Consider the following 24,064-nt stretch of genomic DNA (forward strand, 5'->3'; position numbering starts at 1 on the left):
TCAAACAGCAAGACCAGGGGCATACAACCTGCAAGATAGCGAGGGTAAGAAACTCCCTCACACATGGAACATCGACGATCTTCGCAAATATTACCCTTCGATCAGCGGTGCCTTAGCGCACGCTCGCACTATGTAATTTTCTTTTCTTATTTCGAACATGTAAAAACTCGGCACTGTACACTTTTTCCTTGCGAAGGGGCGCAAGGTTTTTTAACGAGGCAGTCGCCATCCTCCTTAATGTAATATTTATTCCCCCCAAAATTCAACCTCCACTGAAATGGGTGGCCCAAGGCTAACCCACCCTCATTGCCGCATAAATTCAGGTAAAGATTTGTACCGAGTAGGACTCCTCCAATCAATCCCTCGCTCGGTACAAAACATTTAGTAAGAAATCAAAGCAAACCCCACCGGTCCTTAAGACAAAGGACAGACGCGGAGGTCGAAACAAATGAACACCCTCGCGAGGCACGCTAGGGGCTCACAAAGCAAACCCCATCGGTCCTTAAGACAAAGGACAGGCGCGGAGGACAAAACAAGTGAACACCCTCGTGAGGCATGCGAGGGGCTGACTAAGCAAACCCCACCTAACCTTAAAACAAAGGACAGGCGCGGAGGTCAAAACAAGTGAACACCCTCGCGAGGCACACCAGGGGCTCACTAAGCAAACCCCACCTAACCTTAAGTCAAAGGTCAGGCGTAGAGGTCAAAATAAGTGAACAATCTCACGAGCCACGCCAGGGGCTCACTAGACAAACCCCACCTGACCTTTAGACAAAGGGTAGGAATGGAGGTAAAAAACGCGAGCACCCTCGCAAAAGCATGCTAGGGGCTCGTAGGACAAACTCCAACTCTACTTAAGTCAAAGGATATGTGCGGGAATCAATGTACATGAGAACCCTCGCACTAATTCAAAAGGCCCACTGATGAAACCCGAAGCCCAACAAAGATGGCCCACCATTCTCATTTAAAACTCATTACTGCATATCAAACCCCACTCAACTCGCCATTCAATACAGTCAATATTGGCTCACCCACCATCCTAGGAATCCAAATCGGTCTAAAGTTAATGAACCATTCAAGGCGCACACAACCAAACGCCCATTAAGGCGTGCACTATCACCCTCCAACTCAGCCACCCACCCTATAAATACAACCCCAAACCCCCTAACCCACAATCAGGAAACCCAAATCAAATCACTACTCCCAAGGCCCCGACGAGCTAAAATGCCCCGGAAACCACAAAACCCTATCAAGTGGAAAGCCACGCCCAAAAAGCCGCCAGACCTAACCCTCGAACAAACAAACGAGGGTACCGCAAGAACATACGTAATGCCAAGGACAGCTAGAGCAACCTCATCTATGAACCTAGCCAAAAAGGTCCCAAAGCAAAGAGCACTCGGGGGATACCACAAGAAAAAACGTAACATCCCCCCCTCCCGAGTGCTCCCTTGCCGCCGCTCTCGAGCCACAACGCAAAGGGATCGACAACACCTCCTACTGGAAGCTGGTCAGAGCCTGCCGACACCCTCGCTCAGCGGCACGAGTAGTGGAGCTCGCATACTTCTAGCAACACCCGAGCGAGGGTCAGGCAAAAGCAACGTCGACAAGGGCTTCGGCGCCAGCAAACCAACAGTCAAGAGGAGGGGTTTCAATCCCCCCTACCAAAAGTTGGCAGCCAGTCGCACGCCAATGAAGCTTCGCTATGAACCAGAACATGAAGGCGCTCAAGGAGAAACTCATGCTCCAATAAGAGCGGAGCTTCGCCAGGACCAAGCTCTACAGGAAGGAAACCTGTAACCACCACGGCCATCATTGCCAGTATCAACGGGGACTTCCTTCTCGAAGCTAACTCAAAGCACACCTTGCGACACCAAGGTTCATCATCAATCGGCGAGCGAGCCTCCGTAGGCCACATCATCTTCCACTGGGACTGCCGCCCCAAGACCCAGCTCCAACAAACCCTCTGATGTTGAAACAAAAATATCAGTATCGGAAACAAAGCCACGTAGAACCAGCATAGCATTGTAACCTCCGTCATTGACAATAAAGTCAAATCAAAGCATGGTAACATCCGTCATTGACAATAAAGTCAAATCTTAGCATTGTAACCTCCGTGATTGACAATAAAATCAAATCTTACCAATTTCGCTTCATTTGGCTTCAATCATTGAATCCCGTCGCTGCGTGTCAAGTTAAAAAAACAAAATGAGCGAGCCTCAATCAAACAAAAAGGAGGCGTCGCTGCGCATTAAGTTACGAAATAAAACGAGTGAGCCTCACTTAAAGAAAAAAGGGGCGTCGCTGCGCGTTAAGTTACAAAATAAAACTAACAATCCTTGCTTAAAGAAAAAGGGGGCATCGTTGCACGTTAAGTTACAAAATAAAACGAACGAGCCTCGCTTAAAGAAAAGGGGGTGTCGCTGCATGCTGAGTTACAAAATAAAATGAGCGAGCCTCGCTTAAAGAAAAAGGGGGAGTCGCTGCATATTAAGTTAGAAAATAAAACGAGCGAGCCTCACTTAAAGAAAAAGGGGGCATCGCTGCGCGTTAAGTTACAAAATAAAACGAGCGAGCCTCGCATAAAGAAAAAAGGGGCGTCGCTACGCAAACAGTTTTCGAACGAACGATCCTCAAGCGACAAAACAAGAATCAACCACTGCAGTCCAACTTCAAGCTCAAAAGCAGTCATTCATCACAATGACACAAACCCACGAAGAGGTCTTCAACAAATATTACAGCTTTAGCAACCACGAACCCTCGAAGGGGTCTTCAACAAATATTATAGCTTTAGCAACCACGACAAAAACAACACAAACGCCACTTCACATCATGCCGCCCCCCGCCGGCGGTACTCCCAAACATCAGCAATGTCCTCCTCAAAACACACTTTGCACGCGATCTCCCCAACCATCTCTAAGAGAAAATCTTCAAGTACACAATCCACAAGCTCTCCCGCTACATCTTCCATGAACTCAGCCACATCGTCCACCATGACTTGCAAACTTCGGCAACCTTCAAACCCTCGATACTCTACAATAGGCCCCTAGAGAACAGGAGCAGCTTGAACCAAAGGTAGATCACCATCCAAAACCCTCGCCCGATACATGTGCCCATGATCACGCTCACCAAGCTCCAAAGGCTCTGGCTCCAGAGACTTCAAGTTACCTTCGTCATCTAAACTCAAACGCCCCTGCCCAAAAAGATAGTCTATCGCGTCGTCATCATCTACGTCGTCGATTACCCCCAAAACCAAAACCGAACCAAAAATCAACCGCCCAGACTAACGATCTGTCAGATCAGCGTTCCACCAAAATTCACGAGCCTCTTGATTCTTTCTATCATAAGCCCACCAAAAACGATCGGTCAAAACAAAAAGTTGGACTTGGCATGCACCCAAGACGCACCAGAGATAAAAACATCATGTCGATTCATCATCAATGGCAAAATATCAAACACCTCCCACGCAGGCCCCACAGGAACCTACGCGACGAAGGTAACCATTAATCATCCAACAAAAATGCCCCCCACAAGAGAGCACATTAAATCTATCACCATTGTTTTCTCCAAACACCCTTGACGCATGCGTGCGTCAAACCTGCTTTGTAGCATCAACGTCCATAGCTATCGTGGCTTGCGAGCCATAGTCATGTCAACCATCGACGCCTTCAACCGAGCCTTCACCACCACGACCCACATCACCCCTGGCCACGCTCGGTGTCGCCTCGCCCGCAGTAGATAATGCAGGCCTTGCTCTCACGGAGGAAGTACCAGCGTTGCTGATGCCGGTCGTCGAAGGCGAAGGGTCCCAAGGACATTTCAACTAAAAATACAAAAAAGAAACATAAGTCAAAGCCATATCAATTGACAGTAAAAATAACGACGTAAAACCATGCCTCTTACCTCCTGCACACCCGACGCAGCCTCGCCAAATGCCAGAGCCCAACCTCCACCCTCCATCCAGAATTTTTTCAGAAAACGCGCACACACATTCTTGCAAGCCCGATTCTCGGTGGCCCCTCGCACATCGTCAACACTTGGAAAATTATGGTTCACCCGCCCCAACCTCTTAAGATGGTCGCAGCCAGTAGCTTGAAAAGAACGCGCAACAGCGAGGGTAGCACCATAAGCACCGAAGTAAAAAACACTGTCCAGCAGCGGGACCAATTGACCGACCTCTGCCTTAAGCCACACCGAGAACGCCATAGGATCAGCATCAGGCAAATTATCACACGGCTCCGAGCCAGCTTTCGCAAACACTTCATCCAAAGCAACCTTCGCCTCTCGCATGCAATCGAGCAAGGCGGCACGAGAATCCTCTAGCCTCTTAGCATTCGAAGCCGCTAAGCCCTCCACCTTCCTGCAACATTCCTTAACCTCCGTGAGCTTCTCTTGCTTCTCCCTTACCTCCAACCGAAGTTCAATATTACGATTCATCACCCCATCTGCCTCTTCCACCATGTTTTATTCTTGGCAATTGTTGCCTCAAGCGACTCGACCTGCGCCTTCAGCACTTTGTTAGCACCAACCAACCCTTCCTTTGACTTCTCAAGCTTTTCAATCCGCTCAAGCAACTCGGTCTCAACATGGCCACGATGCCGACGAGCAGCCCTCGCAAGCATAATCGCCCTCACGATGGTCGCTTCCAAATCCTCAGTCAAATGATCGACCGACTCATTACTCAGTAAAAGCTCTGCCTCAGGCATGCAGATCCGACGGTACACCCCCGCCATAAAGTGACGCTCCTCGTCGGTTCCAACCAAACGACAACCACAAAGATCCAGGCTGGTAAATAGCTCTATGTCAGGCTCATCGGCACCACAGGCAATAGCAAAATGCCTCAGACTACCACGACCAGCATCGCTCAACGCCCGCTTCCCACTAAAACCTTCGTCCTCATCTTCGTCAGTAGGGACCTCGCGACCCTCGCGCATTATATGAACATGACGGCGGTGAGGCATCGCACCAACATCCACAGCACGAGAGTCAACCTCTCGGTCTTCACCCACACCTTCACCTTCCAACCCAAGCTCCGCCAAATCAACCGCGCGAGGGACCCCTAAGTCCTCAACCAACACATCCTCATCTTCATCATCACCGTCACCGCCACCATCATTAGAGTCGCCACTCCCACTGGAGGAACTCGACCCACCACCCTTATGGTCACCTGAGCCCTCGCTCACCTCCTTCTCCTCGTCCTCCTCTTCATCCTCTTCATCAAAAATAATTTGCAACAGCGGCAAAGTAGCGAGGGTCGGCATCTTCCAGGACGGACGAGCCCACCCCCCCCCCCCCCCCCCCCCCCCCCCCCCCATCGGACCAGACACCGGCGCAACAGCCGACACAGATTTCGCAGTCATGTCTTGAGTCCCTACAGAAAAAGCTGCCACCTTACCAACTGCAACCCTAGCGGTCGCTGACACGCCTTTGCGCCCACGACCACGCCCACCCCGCTTAGATGTGCCAGTAACCTCGCTAGCCGCATCGGACCTCTTCCTTTTCTGAGCAGCACCACCTTTGCCACCCTTGGCTTTAGTCAGCTCCACCTGCGGCTAGTCTAGATACGTCAACCCAAGTGAATCAAAGGCTCGGTTCACACAGTGGTGATCAACAAGAGTAGCCCTTATCGCCTTATTTTCTGTGCTGCCAAGAGCACCGATAAGCTCCTCAGTTGCCTCGGCAACCTTCTTATAAATAGCCTTTACTCCAGCTACTGGAGGGCTACACTTCTGAAGCACCTTCGACCACGCTTGCTTAACATCAATACAAAGCCCCTTCAAACCGCGACCACGATACCTCTCATCATCCTTGACCTCAAACCACGGCTGGTTGGCCCTTAAAGACAGCACCTTCGCACAAACAAACTGTCACCATCCTCAACCAAATCCAACACGAAGAACAACACAGTAACACAATTCGACTATCTAGAAGATACTGGAATGTTCTGGGTACATCAACCGGTAGTTAGGAGGAAGAAGAGAGGAAAAGGATAAGAACTCTAGCCGCAGCTAGCCTCGAGCAGAGCTCGCGTCGGGTTCTGGTCTGGTCTTTCAATGCCTCTTGCTGACGGTACGGTGGTGTTCCTTGTTTATACTGTCTTCCCTTCCTGCTTGGCCCACAGACTGTCTTCCTTCGGTCTTGGTCCAGCCCATATATCCTTTCATCGGCCCAGCCCATAGTATCTCTAGTAGGATCATTACATACTTCCCTCCTTGAAACACGGCTTGCCCCCAAGCCGTGCGTTGCAATGTTGGAGATTTGAAGAACTTCAGAGATGCCGGGATCCCAAGGCACTGGGCTTTGTGATGCTGAAACCACATGTAGCATGCTGCATGGTGTGCCACCGAGTACAAATAGCTGTAGTACCATCAGTCTTTCTTTCACTCTTGGTGAAGAACATAGCAACCTGCACCACTTCATGTTCTCAATGCTGATTACCAGATCCCACGGCACTTTGCTGTCCTCAATGCTGAGTGTAATCTTGTGCTTAGTATCTTTCAGTGTCACTGTGGTGCTGATAAAATCCGAGGGGAAAGCATGTTCAGGAATTGTATACAGCTGCAACTGTTTAGCAGTATTCCCTGAAGCATTGATTTGATCTTGGTTCAACCAGGTCCAACTAGGAGCTCTTGCATCAGTCACACTTTTTCTGAATTTTTAGCATTTCCCAAGTCAATATATACCCTACAGGCAACTGAACAACATACCGACAATATTGTTGATCCTGTAGAACTGATTGTGTGAGATGAAACTGGACCAAGCTATCAGCATAGTCATTGTCTCTCCAAGGACAATTATTCTGGCGTGCTGCATCAAGCTGCTCGGCAAAGGATTCTCCAGCATTTGCAACTTCAACAGGGAACCAGGATGTCAATGCTTTGAAGATTAGATGTGCGCAGCATGACTCCCACTCAATTTTGTCCAGGTCAACATTCACCCAACCTCTCTGAGCATAGGCCAATGAATCAGCAACCTTCAGTTCAGAGGCCCATGTTGAAAGCTTAAATGTTGCCAGTGGGCGAAGTAAGTATCCACGTTTCCATGGTCTACATGAGGGTGCAGAATTCATAGCAGTTCCAACAGCGTCAAAATTGTGGGAAGGATGATAGGCATGTGCAGCAATTTGTGACGACGAGTCAACTCTGGAAGCTTGTTTGCCACCCAACCAATTTATGTTTGCAACATTAGTTTGCATAGCAGGTGATGAGGCACCAGCAGAACTAGTCACAGAAAGCTGGCAATAATTCCATCCGCACTGATCAAGAATTCTGCATATCATCCAACAGAGGATAACACATGGTGGTGGCCAAGGTTGTGGCACCAACAATCCAGTACCATTACTGCACTCAAGTGACAGCCAATGAACTGACCAATTATCGATGCCATCGCTCTTACATTCATCTTGAGTTAAAGATGGCCATGAAGATTTCAGCAACTCACCCCATCTTCTTCGGCTGGAAGGCAGCCACAGCATTGGCCTTAACTCAGGAACATGATGCAAGACCCAAACAGCACCCCGAGTGGCAGATGGAAAAACCAAAAACTCAGACAATACCTCAAACAACTGCTGAGTATCACAGAAGATATATTGTTTTGTCGCACTTAAATGCCAAACTAGCTGCAGGTTCATGTTGATTACAATCATCTCATGAACTGAACTGTGCATCTTGACTTGAATACTGGACAATAAGAGCGTCTGAATTTTCCCACTATCCAGTAGCAGTAACCACACGTGCTTGGATGGATCATAATTGGTACTGTCATCTTCTGGAAAAACTAATGACCATGGAGGCTTTGGTTGTAGACCACCACACTCAACAACCAACTGATTTCCACACAGATTGAACAGTTCACCCAAAACTAGAAATGGATCAGGTGGTGGCCATGGTTGTAACAGAAACTTGCCACCATTTCTACAGATAAAATGCAGTGCTATTGGCTTTCCTCTGGATGCCTTCTGTAGTTGCACCGGCGGCGTCATAGATGGTTGCCACTGCACCCACTTCATGCAATCTCTGCACCAAGGTGATACCTCAAGCAGGAACCCACTGATCAAATGCATTTTCCCATACCATGAACGAAACAACCCTGTACCTAGCAGCCATGGAGGTTTTGGTTGCGTATATCCTCGCCCATTCCCGATGTCGGTACTGTCCTCTTGGGGCAGTGTAGAGGCAGGGAAAGCTATTGATGGCGCTGACGGTGCTATGGACACTGGAATACAAGCATACCGGTACAGGCTTAGTGTCGAACACCTGGTGGGCGAGGCGATGAGGAGCTCGGGTACGCCAAACTGGAAGTCGAGAGCCGTGTCTTGGCTAGGAGTGGAGGTTGGGGAAGAGGTGGGCGAGGCCAAGGCGGCCATCACCAGGTTGCTGGTGGTGGGGTTGGCGCAGACGAAGATGGGCTTGCCGGTGGGGAGGCCGAGCACCTGATCAGATGACGGTAGGGAGAAACAGAAGAGGCACATGTTGCGGAACGGCTCCATCTTGCTGACGAGCGGGAGGTGGATCTTCTCGGGGACGGTGGGCCGAGAGGAGGCGGCCTCACTATCGGAGGCGTTGCTGTCGAGGGAGGGGATCAGCAGCGCGTGAAGGCGCACTACCGCGGCATCCGGAAGCAGCCGTGGGGCTGGTACGCGGCGGAGATCCGCGACTCCTGGAGGAAGACGCACGTGTGGCTGGGCACCTACGACACTCCTATCCAGGGTGCCATGTATCTTCTCGCGCGGGTTGGAGAGCGCGACGGGCGCAGGGGCCCTGGTGGCCTCGTGGATGGGCGCGAGGTACGACAGGACGGAGCCGCCGTGGACGGAGTTGTAGCCGGTGCCAGTGGTGATGTCGACCTGGAGCGAGGTGCGATTCTCCAGCCTGCCGGAGCCATAGGCGAAGGGGATCCCACGCACGGGCGCGGACACCTGCTCCGCCGAGTCGTTGGTGGTGACGGGCGGTTCACGGAGCGTGCGGTGGATGTAGGAGAGCTCGGTGACGCCCGACTGGAAGCCGGGATCTACGTCCTGCGGTGGTGCTGAGGACGGAGAAGGGACGAGCGCCGAGGAGATCGTCGCTGCCTCTCGTTCCTTGGTGTCGGCGGTGAGGATGGAGGTCGACGGAGGCGATGGCTGGAGGGGCGATTCGAAAGGCCACGTTGCACGCCTCCAAATCCAACGCCATCTTCGTCACCATGACGAGGATCTGGTCCAGCATCTCCTTGCGTCGTGCCTCTTGTGCGGCATCCATGGCGGAATCTGAGAGCCCACATCACTTTCCTCAACCAAATCCAACACAAAGAACAACACAGTAACACAATTCGACTATCTAGAAGACACTGGAATATTCTGGGTACATGAACCGGTAGTTAGGAGGAAGAAGAGAGGAAAAGGATAGGAACTCTAGCCGCAGCTAGCCTCGAGCAGAGCTCGCCGTCGGGTTTTGGTCTGGTCTTTCGACGCCTCTTGCTGATGGTGGTGTTCCTTGTTTATACTGTCTTCCCTTCCTGCTTGTCCCATAGACTGTCTTCCTTTGGTCGTGGTCCAGCCCATATATCCTTTCATCGGTCCAGCCTATAGTATCTCTAGTAGGATCATGACACAAACTCAACCTAGTCTCGCGCACACTGGTGACGCGATAAAGCCCTGAGCGCATCCACGGTAGCGACACAACCATTGGTCATGACAGCATCCAAAGTAACATTGTCAAGCTTCGACAACTTCCTGGAAAGGCTCGGTTCACCTTCCAACTTCATGTAAAACCAGTTCTCCGTCCAAGGCGAGGACCACTTGTTTTTTGCGCCTAAACCGGAACTTCAACACCATGACAATAAACGAACGTGTAGACGCCAAACTGCCCCAAAACAGTCTTCCCTTCGACAGTCATCCCGCGAGGCTGCGGGTGAACTTGGTGAAGGCATATAAAACCCTCGAGATCCAGCTCAACACCTTGCAACTTACAACCCCAAACACACATACTAAGTTTCACAAAGCTAGACGAGTTCAGCTGGTGAAATTTAAGGTTGAACCTCTTCAACACCTCGACCACAAGAGGATGTGGCAGAAACCTCAACCCTGCTATGAAGAACTCCTTGTAAACAACAACCTCATTGTCACGAGGGTCTAGAACTACTTCCCCTTCCGACAGCCTTGCAAGATCATGAGGGAACCAACGCATCTTCACGAACTCATCCAATTCTTTCAAGGAGACCCTCGAAGGGCCAAACTCAAAACTCACAGCCGCATCCAACGAAGAATCAATAGCCTCAGAGCTATCAACAGGCCTCGCAGGCCTGTTCACACGAGCCATCAAGCTACAAAAATAAAAACACAAAGGACCATCAGCACAAAAACAATGAAGTACACATAAAACATAAAACAACTAGCACTCACCCAAAAGTCTAAAAGGAAGCAGCTGAAAACCAAGCAAACAAAAAACCTCCGCCCAAGACGCCAACCTTCGCTCTAGCGCGACCGTCGCTCAAAGGAATCAACGTCAACAACTGGCCAGCAAGCAAGAGACAACAACGAAAACCCAAAACCTAACACAAGTATTTATAGGCACCCAGCACCAGCACCAAAGGAAGGTGGGCATGACATATTCCGAGAAAACAGGAAATAGAAGGGCGCCGCAAATCCGGAGGAAAATGGGGAACACTCTCCGACAATCATGTGTCAAACCAAACTGCCAACTAGGCCCACAGACGCTACAGCCCATTAATGGTTGAGCACGATGGAGTTGTCGCTGGGCCGGGCCGCAGGCTAAGTACCTTCGCATACCCCCCTCCTCAAATTTCAATGTTGCTCCTACCCATCATGCTAGGCCCGACACTCGAGGGCTACTGTTGGGGGAAGCTTTCCTGGCACAGCTCCCACCCCGGCACTCGACCCCCTGCTGGCCTGTCTAACCGGCCTCGCTGCGGATACTCACCCCGCCGCGAGGGTTTCTGCTCGTCATGTTCGACCTGTGTGTGCAGGTATTGCGCGTGAAGTCCTGCCTCGCCGAGGGACCGTGACAAGCGAAGCGTTGATCGGCGGCGAAGGGCGGACCCTCGATTGGAACGCGCGAAGGTTTGATGCTTGCCGAGGGAGGCAGCTGTCCTGGCGGCCGCGGCGGCCCCATTGAGCCAGTTAGGGCTCGAAGTGGTTGGCCAAGGGAAGGAGATTACGGGCGTACCCTTGACCATTATACAGCTAGCACTTTTCTGCGTGTAGCCCTAACGTAATTTCACCGCGACCCCAGGTATGGCCTATAAATACCCGGGGCACTCATGTGAGAAAACGGGATCCATTTTCCGGGCAAATTAATGGACATTTAATCCACTTTCATGCTTTGTCCTAAGCTGGGTTACCCTCGTTCCTTACCAATCGGTCGCAGTCGTTCATACTCCATCCTGTGGAAAACCCTCGGTCTCTCCCGGCGCGATCCTCAGCGAGGGCGAGAGGTCAGGAGTGACCCCACAGACGATCTAACTCTAACCGATGTGTGACCAATCTTTACGTTAACACAAGCTAAAAAAATAGTTGAGCTATATATGTCGTCCGTGCACTGATGCTAACGGGCTCTTAAACAGTCTCCTAAAATTGCAAAGCTGATTAAGCATATATGTATGCATGGTCGTAGTTGTTCCATTGTGCCCAATGACGGAGCCAGAAAAAAATTATAGCTGGGGCGAGTTTTAACATGAAAATAAATAAAAAGACTTTTGGCCTAAATCGCATCGTATTAACATACTACAGTCATATAAATTATGACGAAAAAGCTACAATCACACAAATTATAACGGAAAGGTGGATGAACAAGATGTTACCTCAAATCAAGATGTTACCTCAAATTTGCAGAATAAATTGATAATAGTTCTTGACCAGATATCCCATACATTTTGCAAATACAAAATACTTAGTAGGTGTGAACCCGTAAATGTTATGAAAATCAATTAGCCAATAACAATAAAGTGATTGTATCCCTAGCGCCAGGTTCTTGTACCTCATCACGCCCCTCCTCGCTTCATCGCTATCTCGGCAGCTCATGCTCCTCGGCGGGCTGCTCCTGGCGGTGGGCGGCACCTGGCGCCGGCCGGCGGACAAGCAGTGCCGCAGTGGGTCGGCCAGCCGGAGGCTTGCCGCAGGCGCTGGCTCCTAGTGGTAGCTGACGAGTGGGGATGCGGCGACCAGCGAGTGGGGTAGCAGCAGGAGGCAATCGGCGGCTGGCTAGTGGCGGCGGGCAGCGGCCGCCGGCACGCGTCACGTAGATGTGGATGACGGACAGGCGACGGAGTAGCGGATGGCTGTTGGGGGATTGGGGATTTGGGGAACCAAATTGGGCCCTTGCTGGGCTAATCTGAAGTGACCAAAATGAGCCCAGTGCCCAACAAGAGGAACCGGTCATCTTCTTCTATCGGATATCGCCGCTCGCAGCTCGCCCGTCGTTCATCGCCATGTCGCGGCCTCTGCTCGGCACCTCGGGCAATCGGCAGTCGGACCTAAGGAAGAAGAGGAGTCTGGGGATCTGGGACGCCGCCGCCAGTAGGTGGGGCGGCCGCCCCATTACGCCCCTAGGGTAGCTCCGTCGCTGATTGTGCCTACATAGGCTTGAGTGCTTTTGCCGACGTGACACTCGTTCTTACTCTCTTTGTATTGCACGCACCCTAATAAGGTTTCAAGCGAGGCAACGGATGAGACAATCCAAGGTAGTGCTTGATTCAAAAATATTGGGGACGGAGTCGCTCCTAGAAGGAAATATTCTTTTAGGTAACAGAGAATTATCTATTTATCACTAAAATAAATCCGTCTTTTCCATAAATGGCATCCATTTGAGCTATCTCATTTTATCTTGTGTTCAAACCAAACGCTACCAGACAACCCAATCCCCAGGAATCGGAGGGCATCCCTCCTGACGCCGTTCGTCTGTGCCGGCAGCAGGGAAGGGGAGGTGCGTAGAGACTGATCGATGGGGTCCCATGTATGTCACAAGTAGGCACAACAGTCCCATGTGTTTGTGATTAGTGGCTAACAAATAGGCACCACAATTAACGGAAGCTAATTGCGTAAATATGCTCCATCCAATCCATCTTTTATCTTTTTTATAGCTTTATCCCATAGACCAAACGCAGAACAAACATCCAGAGACATCTTAGTCCCCTCAACCAAACATTGAAACCTTCAACAAAACACAGAACAAGCATCTAGGAAACCTTCAACCAAACACGCATCTGGGTGTTTCCGTTCTTGTCCCCTTAACCAAACATAGAACAGAGACGTCCTCATCCCACAAAAGTGAATAAATAAAAGTGAAATGAGCCTATCCCGTCTCTCCTTGTTCCCAAACCAAACACAAAGTGGTCCTATATCAAGTTGGATCACTACCATCAGACGACAGAAGTCAGGGGAATCACAGCTCACAAGAACGGAAACAGATTGCCTTCAAACTAAATATGCTACAGGCAAATAAGTACGGTCCAACTAGCTGGCAATTAATATAGCAGTAGCAATTATAAGAGTCGAAACTTCATCAGGCTCCCTAAGCCATAGATACCTACAGATACATAAAAGGTACAGAATGACTTGCACAACATAACCACAGCACATCGATCTGAACCCACTGTGACGCATAGATAACCTACAGCCCAACGGCATAAACAGATGTCAAGTTAGAAGCAGCAAAACGATATCCAAAGCTTGTGCATCAGGTTAGCCTCTTCAGCCGCAGCCCAGCCAAGACGTCTTTAAACTTACGTTCCGCACCGTTGCACAGATCGTCATACCCGCTAAGCGCTGTCTTGATACTAGCGAGCTCCGCATCTATTTTTTCCTTCTCCTTTGCAATCTTCTGGCTTTCCTGGCGAATGCGCCCAAGTTCTTGCTCAAGCTCTGCTGCAGCTATATCTTTTTCATCAAGCAGTGCACCAGCTCGGGAGGACGAAGCTGTCTTCTCCACAAACTTCGAATCCAGCTTGCCAATTTGTACATGATAACTGGTGAGCTCAGATTTTATCTTGACCAAATCGGTCATGGCGCTCTGCATAAATTGCACACTAAATCCATTTGCCTCTAGATGGGAGATTGTCCTGATCTTGTCCTCGAACCATTCCATGCTGTTGTCTATGCTTGCTTCCATTGTAACCTTCACTAAGTCCGCGAATGACACCATCATACCTAATGCCATTCCTTCACGTAGTAATGGGGCATGTTCTTGGAGTGGAAGGAAATGAGGTTGTTGAGGAAGCTCCTTAAACACATGCATTGCTTCAACTAGATCCCACATAGGTGAGTTCTTGACGAACAAAGCCTGGTCCTCAAAAGGCTGTGGTGAAGGCAACAAGCTCTCAAAAGCAGAGCAGCTCCTCAATGGAGAACTGTCGATGATGCACTGCGAACTCCCAGCATTCTGTAAAACTGACCTCTCATCCACTTTCCCACGGGCTTGTTGAGCCGGACAATCAAGACATAGGATAGCTGTTTCCATGACATGGTTGCTTTCAGCTAATTTGGTAGCAGCATGGTCTGTGCACATGTCACCATTTCCCTTCGGTTCAATAAGGCTGCTGGTCGTACCAGTTGGCTCTTCATCAAATTGAGTATCATGTATGTTAGTACCTGCACACAAAAATCCAGTCATTAATCATTGGTCTGCAACTATCATGTATGTATTCCTTCAATTATGTAGCAAACTATGCGCATGGGTAGATTTTCCACAGTTCATACCTCTCCCATTATCCATTGATTTAAAGCCAGGAGGCACCATCGGTAACAGGTCCTGATTTGATAATTCAGTTATGTTCTGTGCATCCTCCAAAGTTCTATCAAGCTGTTCTTGAGTATCAGAATTCAGACACTCCAACTACATGCAAAATAGTACAAGGGTGAGAAGGTGATGAATAATATAAGTATTAGTTTGCAAAAGAATGTTCTTACTGCTAAGGGACATTCTTCCATTGGCTCTGCCAATTCCTTGCTTCCTCTCTGCTGGACAGTCCTAGTCACATCCAATGAGCTATTTGGACTGCACAGTTCTTTGGATCCTCTCCTGTTAGCCACTGCAGATTGTACGGCAACTGTTATTAGATTTTAATTACCACCTATAAAGATGAATGTGTTCCATAGAAAACACTTACATTTCTTAGAGGCAAGAACCTTTGTACTTGAACCCCTTTTTGTCCCTATTGACACCTAATATAGATTGACAAACAGAACAGAACAAAACACGTGAAAATGAAGACAAAAAGGATGTTTTAAAAGCCAATCATAAGTCTCTACCAGTCTATCTGGAGATAAAATAGTCTGGCCAGCCCCAGAGACACTCAAAGCTAAAACAATGTCTGGAGTAGAGAAATTCATGTTGCCCTTCAACTGAATCTGCACAAGCAAAAAGATCAACATTAACAGAAATAATAAATTATATGCAGGCATCCTTACTCCAGCTACAAAACATAAGGAATGGGACTCAAATTATTAGAGGGACCAACCTTTCCCTGAAGTCCTTGAATAGGGTGCGTTTTCCCCGCTTTAATGTTCGATACACATTTCTTCATCCTGAGTGATTTGACAGGGTTTTCCTGTTTGCGTGTGACAGCACTATTTCTGCGCGCTGAAGCCATTTTCTTTCTTGGTTCAGTAATGGAAAGCATATCATGGCCATCAACACTTCTTCCAGAGACAGGTCCATTAAGCTCACCATCAGTAACAACCATATCAGACAGGATTTCTTGATTGTCCACTGGTGCTGAATGTCCTGGAGATGCACAAAGGAGTCCGTTCATTGGCACCGAATTCACTATCCCATGTGAACCTTGAAGACTGTTCTTTTCAGAGACAGAAGAATTCGGTGAATGAGTGCTTTCTGGTGACTTGCACAGAGCAGACAAAGGAATGTCCATCTCAGAGACTGAAGCATGTCCAGAACCTTTGGCTAATGTGTTCTTTCCTAGACTGTGTTCTTCATCACTGGATGACACCTCAACTGGTGACCTTGGACTATTACCAGACACAGACCGACGCCTCGAGTTAGCCCGTCTCTGCACAAGGAAATATTTAGAACAGATCATACAAGTTGAATGATAAGATGTTTTATTGCTATATGCTAAAATTTCAAAGAGATACCATTCTTTAGCAATGTGCTATATACATATTGCATGCCAATGGTTAAAACAAATGTCTTAAACTCGCAAAACAGCTGACTCGCAAAACAGCTGACAGCTTAAACTTCATAGATACCCATAGTGAAATATTTTCCAGGGTCAAGATCTATTCATGATCAATAATACTATCTCCGTTTTTTTATAGGGCATGTTAAGTTCTAAAAAGTTAACTTCAGAACTCTTGCCTAAGAATCAGTCAAATTATATCCATGCTGTGTGTGCAAAAGTTGTACCACTGTATTCGTAGCCAACATATGTTTAGATACAACATTGAGTTTATAGCAACGACAATATTCAATCTAGTCATAAATAAGTGACTATTCAATCAAAGTATAAATACGCCAGAAACAGAGTACTAGTAAATAGGATACTGCTTGAGTATCATTGAATCTATCACAAAATGTAATTCATGCTGAACAGCCCCCACCCAATTACCAACACTCCCCCAACTGCCCCCACATGGGGATCCTATGATATTGCCCACCATCGTGAAATAAGGAATCAAAGTTAGGGATGAAAGCGGGCTAGCCCGCTAACCCGCATATAGGCTTAATTTTGTAGTTTACACGGTAAACCACAAAATTAAGCCTATATGCGGATTCGAGGGCTAGCCCGCTTCCATCACTGATCGATGTTTGCCTAAAGTCAAACTATCATAAGTTTGACTGAGTTTATAGAAAATAAGAATAATATTTATGACATCAAATTAGCATCACTATCTAGAAAAAGCCAAAACGTCTTATAATTTGAAATGGAGGGAGTAATACTTTTCTCCATAAACTTGGTCAGACTTAGGAAAATTTGACATGGGAGAACCTTCAATACTTATATTTCAGGACGGAAATAGTAATTTGGCATCCTTTATTCATCCTCCTGAGGCCCCCTGTATCTACACAATGCAAGGCGTGCACGGCACTGGTCGACGTGCACCGCAAGATATTGTATAGTACCAAATAGGATACTATCCTTGTAATCCTACCCCTCCAGAGTATATAAGGAGAGGCAGGGGTCATCTCCATTGATCTCATATTCAATACAATACACCAAAGACACAGGACGTAGGGTATTACGTCGATCAGATGGCCCGAACCTGTCTAAATCGCTGTCTCTACGCCTTGTGTCACCATCCGATTCCTGATTACGCGCACCTCCACCGATCAATCTACCTTCGTGGGATACCCCTCGGAGGACTGCCGAGCATCTTTTGTCGACAGTGTGACTACAGATGGAAGGTATTTGTGTGACAGCAAATCCATGTTTTAAAGGCGTCGCCTAGGCGACGACTAGGCGTCCAGGCGAGGAAAGTTTCTGGGCGTCGGGATCGCCTAACTATGTGGTCGTATGGCGTCCGCCTTCCGGTCCTAGGCATCCGCCTTTCGCGTTAGGCGTTCAGGGCGTCGCCAAGGAGGCCGTGGCGGTCACCTTGCGTGCCAGGAAGCCAGCGCGGGAAAGAAGTATCTCCCGCCCGGCACATCCCGCTTCCGCGCGGGAAGGATTCGCGCGCTGGGATCGAGCGCGGATTTTTGGCAAAGAAGGGATAAGAAGGGGAGGAGAGACCGAGAGAAGAAATCCACCGCACCTGCCAGGTTCCGCTACCCTGTGCACTCATGCATCCCACCAACGCACCGCGCACGGCTCGTCGATTTCCACTCAGGAAGGGGGGATTGGACGGACTTGTCAGTCCTGTGCTCTTCATGCTGTCCAGCTTGCGCTTTGCTTGCCTGTATGTCTCTTCTCTCCCTCTTCTTGTCCTCTCTCCTCTCTTGAAGGTCGAATCTTGCCTGCCTTGTTCTCTGCTCCTCTGTTTTCAACCCTGCTCGCTGCTGCTCTGTTTTTACCCCTTCTCCTTGGGTCCATAGATGCAGAGTGGAGTGGACTGCTGATTCCTTTCCACGTGCTGTTCTTTATTAGTTCTTTAATTCTTGTGTTCACAGTTGATAGCACAATGGCAAGTTCAGATCCAGGGTGGAAGTATGCCTACTGGCCAAACCTTTGTAACAGAGATGTAGTGACATGCACCCTATGTGGTCACTCATTTTATGGAGGGATAAAAAGGTTGAAGCAACATCTGGCTGGTGGCTTTGGAGATACAAAAAAATGCACAATGACTACTACTGCAATTAGAAAGGAGATGAGAGATGACTTGGAAACTAGAAGGAGAAGGCCACAACATCCCTAGATGACATTGATTAGAGATTTCAGTTCTGTGCTAGCAGCAGTGCATTACTATTAATTATGTTATATTATGTCACTAGAGACTAGTTTATGGCCATTAAGAGATGAGAGATCTCAGAGTTGCTACCTTACTACTTGATGTTGTGTACTAGTAGTCTAGTAGGACCACTTATTATTGTATTACATGCTAAGAATTGGCAATATTAATGTCTGATTTGCTTTTGAATTTTTAGTTAACTTATATATTAATATGTTTATATGGCGTCGCCTAGGCGGTTGCCTTATTCGCCTAGGCGTCCGGAAGGGGGTCGCTCGCCTCGCCTCGCCTTACCGCCTTTAAAACATTGCTGCAGATGGAAGGTATTTGTCGACAGCGTGACTGCAGATGGAAGGTATTTGTCGACAGTGTGACTACCATGGCCCACAGGTGCAACGAGAATTGCCTGCTCATGTGCCTTACAGGTAGGCAGTGGCTGAGCCAAAGCAATCCATGTCCATAAGTTCTCAATTAATCACTTCATCTCCTACATTTCTAATCAGTAATTACTTCTGCTGCTTCTCGGTTTCGATTCACTTTCTTTCAGAAGTTCTCTACTACTTGTTGATGTGTTTGTGTGACTTTTGAACTTGCGAACTGGTGCTGTGATGTGAACTGGTGCTGTGGACTGCTGCAGCCATGCATTGAATTGGTGGTGTGGTGTGTGGTTTGATGCAGCCATACAGTGCTGTGAAGTGTGAACTGCTGCAGTCCAAGTATTGAGCGCAGTGGTGTGCTTCCTATGAGCTGTGACGCTTGAGACTGTGAGGTAGTGAGTGCTGTGTGTGAACTTGTGATTTGTGAACCTATGCTGTGACTGATATATAGGGTGAACTTGTGAACTCTAAATCAATGCGAGTTCTGTATCCTTCTGTTTCTGTTGAATTTCCGCCCATATTTACTTGTTTACTTCTATCCGTATATCCCATGTCATCCCTGCTCCTGGATATCCTGTTCCAGCTCCCATTCCCATTCCTGGTGACAAAATGTGAACATAGAAATGATGAGTGGTTTTCCCACCCATTCCCATCAGTTTTTATCCCTACTCCTAGAGGACCTTATGTAAACATGAGGTTGATGATACCCGTATTCAGGGTCCTATCATACAAAATTAGCAGCCCAAACACGCAAAACACAAATGGAACAGCTTGTCTGAACTTAATCATGTGCCAGAAACTCCATCCTACCCATAAAACAAATAACAATTTGACAGACACAGGCTCAAACTCAAGGAGAGGAAATATTGCCATTTGGCTGAAGCTGGAGCGTACTACAAATCATGCGAAGCACAATATCCCTGTGTCAGTGATGGACTTAATTAGACTAGTTGTACTTATCTCAGACTTGTATTTCTAACAAATTTGTCTTTCTAAGAATAGCTATGGCCTACGGGCAATCATATTCATATATTACAACGACACAATGAAGGAACTAAGATATGCAATAAAGTCAGCAAGGGCTAGTCCCAACAAATCAGCAAGGAACCATGTAGTATCTGCATCTCACAAGTGTACAACAGCAGACAATCAGAAATGAGCTAATAAAGACAGCTATGACAAACAGACAGATCTGTTGCAGTACCTTATGGGTCGCAATCCTCCATTGCTTGCCATTCCACTTATACTGCGGCTTGAGCAATGGCACCACCTTGGTCACCAGCATTTCTGACTTTTTGGCAACAATACCGATCTCATACTCACCCTCGCCAAGGACCCTTCGCACCACACCCGGTGACCATGCCCCATCGCAGTAAGCCTCCACAGCAGCGCCAGGCTGGAGTTTGAACTGGCACTCCCTTGGCGAATGCTCGACAGCTGGCCTGATGAACCACCAATGCAGGTACTCGGTGGCCTTCTCCGGCCCGCCCTCGCCCTCCTCCAGATCGAAGTACTCAACGACATAGCTGAGGTCGTCGACGACGACCCTCACCGTGGCGGGGAACCAGGACTCGCCGTACGCGCTCCGTTGCCTCACCACCTCCACCTTGTCCCCGACCTCGTAGACCTTGACCGCGCGCTTGGGGCGGACAACCATCGCAACCTGGGAAGGGATCCAGTCCCCGTCGACGTAGTCGCTGCGGGGGCGGACGAGGCCGGGCGCGAACTCGATGACCTCGCGGGTGATGGGGAACGCGACGGTGACCCCGGCGGCGCCGGAGCCGGAGCCGGCGGGGGCGTCGGGGTCGGGGGCGGACACGACGATGCCCGACCACCACCCCTCGTTGTGGAACGCCTCGACGATGTCGTGGGTCTGGAAGCGCGGCGGGGGCGACGGGGGCGGCGGCGGCGGGCGCGGGCGGATGTGGGACGGCGCGAAGTGCTCGGCCAGCACGCCTTCGTCGTCGTCGGCGAGGAGGTGCGCGTACTTGACGGTGTACCGCGCCGGGTGGCGGTACCCGCGGGCCGGCGTGAAGTCGAGGACGGTGGCTTCGAACCAGGACCCGTGGAACCCGTCGTCGTCGACGCGGACCTCGACGTCGGTGCCGGGAGGCAGCGGCGCGGAAAGGTCCACCGCGGGGCGCGGGGAATGGGGACCGTCGGGCGACCCGGATGGCGACCGCGTCCACCTCAGGCTCCGCGAGCGCCCGCGCCCGCGCCCGCGCCCCCGCCCGCGCCCGCTCTTGCTCCCGCGGGGGCGGCCGCGCCCCCTCCGTGCGCCGGTGGCGTCCGGCGGCGGCGCGCTGCTGGATGCGGCGGCGGCCATTCGCGATCGGAACGGGATTCGGGGGGACGGGGTTTGGGGGAACTGGGGTTTTGGGTGGGGATGGGAAGGGGTGTCTCTCTGCTGTAGTGGGAGCGCTCCAGGCGGGGCCAGGTAGATGGGCCAGCACGGACGCAACCGGAGGCGGACCCCACGTGTAAGTGCCAGGCGTCACGGCCGTGCTCCGTTTTCTGAGGAGGGAGGGTGTGTGAACCGGGCGGGGAAGCCATTGCAACTAAAGATGGCAACGGGACCCGATCCCCGATTCCCCGCGGGGAATTCTTCCATTAGGGGTGGGGATGGAGGAAAATTTATCCCCACGAAGATGAATTTGGTAGAAAAGTGGTCCCCGTAGGGGATGGCGGGGACGGGGATGGTTCGCTGATCCCCGACCCCGATCCCCGTCGACCCACCCCGCGAAGAAGGCTGTGAGTTGTAAAATGAAACGATCTCATTTCATATTGATTCAAGATGCATTTGTGTGTTGCTAGAACTATGTTGCTAGATTGATTAGACTAATGAGTATCCCAGAATTTATAAATATGTGATCTTTTATGAATCCATGAACCTTTGCTGCTAGATTTATGCAAGTGTGAATCTGTAAACGTTGCAAGATTTATGCATGTGTGTGTTGCTGTATGCGGGGACGGGGATCCCCGCGGGGACAAAATCCCCGCCGGGGATCGGGGATGGTGGAAGAAGGCTCCCCGTGGTTGTTCGTGGGGACGGGGATGGGGAAAATTCCCCCCCGCGGGGACGAGGATGGTGGCTTATTCCCCGACGGGGAACTCCTGTCAGGGCGAGGGAGCCACGTGGCGCGGTGCCGGACAGCTGGCAGGGTGGTGGTGGGACGTTCGCCACTACCCACTAGTCCTCGTTGGAGCACCCGTGCAAGGGTGTAGCTCCCCCTTGATCCGCGTAAGGATTAAGTGCTCTCTACGGGTTGATTCTTCGACACTCCATCGCGGTGAATCATCCACAACCGCTCACAACTTGAGTTGAGTCATCCACAAGCTCTCCGCATGATCACCAAGCTCCCAATTACCACCAAACCGTCACTTGAGTAATAAGTATGAACTCTCACTTGACCACGACAAGCCTAATGAGAAGGGTGGATGCACACTTTGCTACTCTTAATCTCACTAATGAGGGCTCTCTTTGGGATTCTCAAATCTCAATCACCTCACTAGGATCTTGCTCTTCTTGGTACTCTCTAAGGTGTTTCTCAGCTGTTAGAATGAGCAAAAGTATCCCTACACATGAGTGGAGGTTGTATTTATAACACTGGCTGAAAAACGAACCGTTATGTGCCTCTACGGAGTGACCGGACGCTCCAGTCAAGTTGACCGAATGCTCCGATCAGTACACCCCGAACTCCAGTGATTACAGTGTGACCGGACACTGGCCAGCATCCGGTCAGCACTAACCGGACACGTCCAGTCAGCACTAACCGGACGCGTCCGGTCGTGATTTTCCCTCTCTAGAACCTTACTGGAGTCGACCGGAGAGCCAGCGTCCGGTCACTTCACCTCTCAGCGTCCGGTCGCACCAGATGATTTCACATTGGTCAAATGAACTGACCGGACTCTACGCCAGCGTCCGGTCAGTATTTGACCCTCCATTCACTTCCAACTCTCGATCATATATGAATGAAGTTTGCTCCATTTGATCTAAGGGTTGTTTTGGAGCTACCTAGTGCTAGTTTTGATAAGTGTGCACCACACCTAACTCACTAGACTCACCTAGGTCAAGCTACCCGTCCATACCTCCCTTAATAGTACGGCTAAAGAAAAAACAAAGTCCTAAACTACTATAAGTGTCTCTCCAACTCCAAATGACATTTAGAACTAGTCCATTCTTAACCTTGTCGTCTATCCTTTGAAAACCGAAACGATTTTCATCATAGGGGCATGACCACCTTGATTGCCCAATCGATCTCCATTACCATGACCTAACTTAATTGCCTCTGCAAAACACACGTTAGTCACAGTAATCACGCATTGTCATTAATCATCGAAACCCAACTAAGGGCCTAGATGCTTTCAATCTCCCCTTTTTGGTGATTGATGACAATACTACCTCGAGTATGTGAAAGAGATGAGGTTTTTAATATGCTTGGTTCATATAAGCTTTTAGCAATAAGAACAAAAGAGTTGGTCAAGCTTATATGATCCAAGCCAATATAATGTACTCCAAGGATTTGAAATAAGCATGAGTACAAGAAATAGAGCTCATTTGCATCGGAGTAAAACGCGGAAGCAAAAGCAAATGAGCATAGCACAAGTGATATGACATATAAATGATTCAAAGTAGAGAGCACACATGTCATATATCACGATCACATAGATGTCACTATCACATAAATATAGTTTAATGCATAACAAGTAAACACACGACGAATGCATAATAGTGTATCACACATAAAAACTCCAAATGTAATAGATAAACTAATACAATAACTAAGCTCCTCCTAGATATGTCGCTCCCCCTAAGGCTAACATACTCGAACCCTCTCCCCCTTTGGCGTCAAACACCAAAACCTAAGGGTCGGTCGGCGGGGCTACAACGGATGAGCTGGGCGCTGAGGTACGAGGAGCGAGCTGGAACCAGGTGCCATCATCATCTGATCCGGAGCTCTGAGCTGTCTGACCCTCTGTAGCTAGAAGCAATGCTATAGCAGTCTGGGTCGGATCAAAGACTAGAGCTGCTGTAGGCTATGCTGGTATAACTGAAGCAGCCGGCTCTTGTGATGCCACTGAGGAAGGGAGCATCTCTGTAGTCCCGGTAATAAGTGCAACTGTAGAAGGACCTGGGACATGTAAGTATGGAGGAGTGGGCTGCCCTATCAACTCACTGAATGAAGCACCAAGGCTCCTGGACACTGTAGTCTCTAGCATTAGCAGCGAGAAAGTCTTAGCCGGTGTGAAGCCCATCTAAAAAGGTGTGAACTACGGGGCTAGCACTGGCGAAGCAAAATACTAGGACACCTGCTCTGTGGGTGAAGCAAACTATGCTGGTGGCTGTCCCTAA

General features: G+C 49.4%; 1 protein-coding gene across 1 annotated transcript; it reads right to left on the reverse strand.

Annotated features, from left to right (window-relative positions):
• Nucleotides 1-13,437: 13,437 nt before the first annotated feature.
• On the reverse strand, nt 13,438-21,067 carry LOC136486538 (DUF724 domain-containing protein 7-like). The gene is made up of 7 exons (XM_066483457.1): nt 19,916-21,067; nt 15,451-15,999; nt 15,242-15,340; nt 15,100-15,154; nt 14,900-15,021; nt 14,690-14,825; nt 13,438-14,581 (listed from the first exon to the last, which is right to left on the reverse strand). Exons 1-7 carry the CDS (start codon nt 21,035-21,037, stop codon nt 13,671-13,673), a joined length of 2,994 nt encoding a protein of 997 aa, XP_066339554.1. The 5' UTR covers nt 21,038-21,067; the 3' UTR covers nt 13,438-13,670.
• Between the last annotated feature and the right edge of the window lie 2,997 nt (nt 21,068-24,064).

This window comes from Miscanthus floridulus, chromosome 10 (assembly GCF_019320115.1).
Source record: "Miscanthus floridulus cultivar M001 chromosome 10, ASM1932011v1, whole genome shotgun sequence".
Taxonomy (NCBI): Eukaryota; Viridiplantae; Streptophyta; class Magnoliopsida; order Poales; family Poaceae; genus Miscanthus; species Miscanthus floridulus.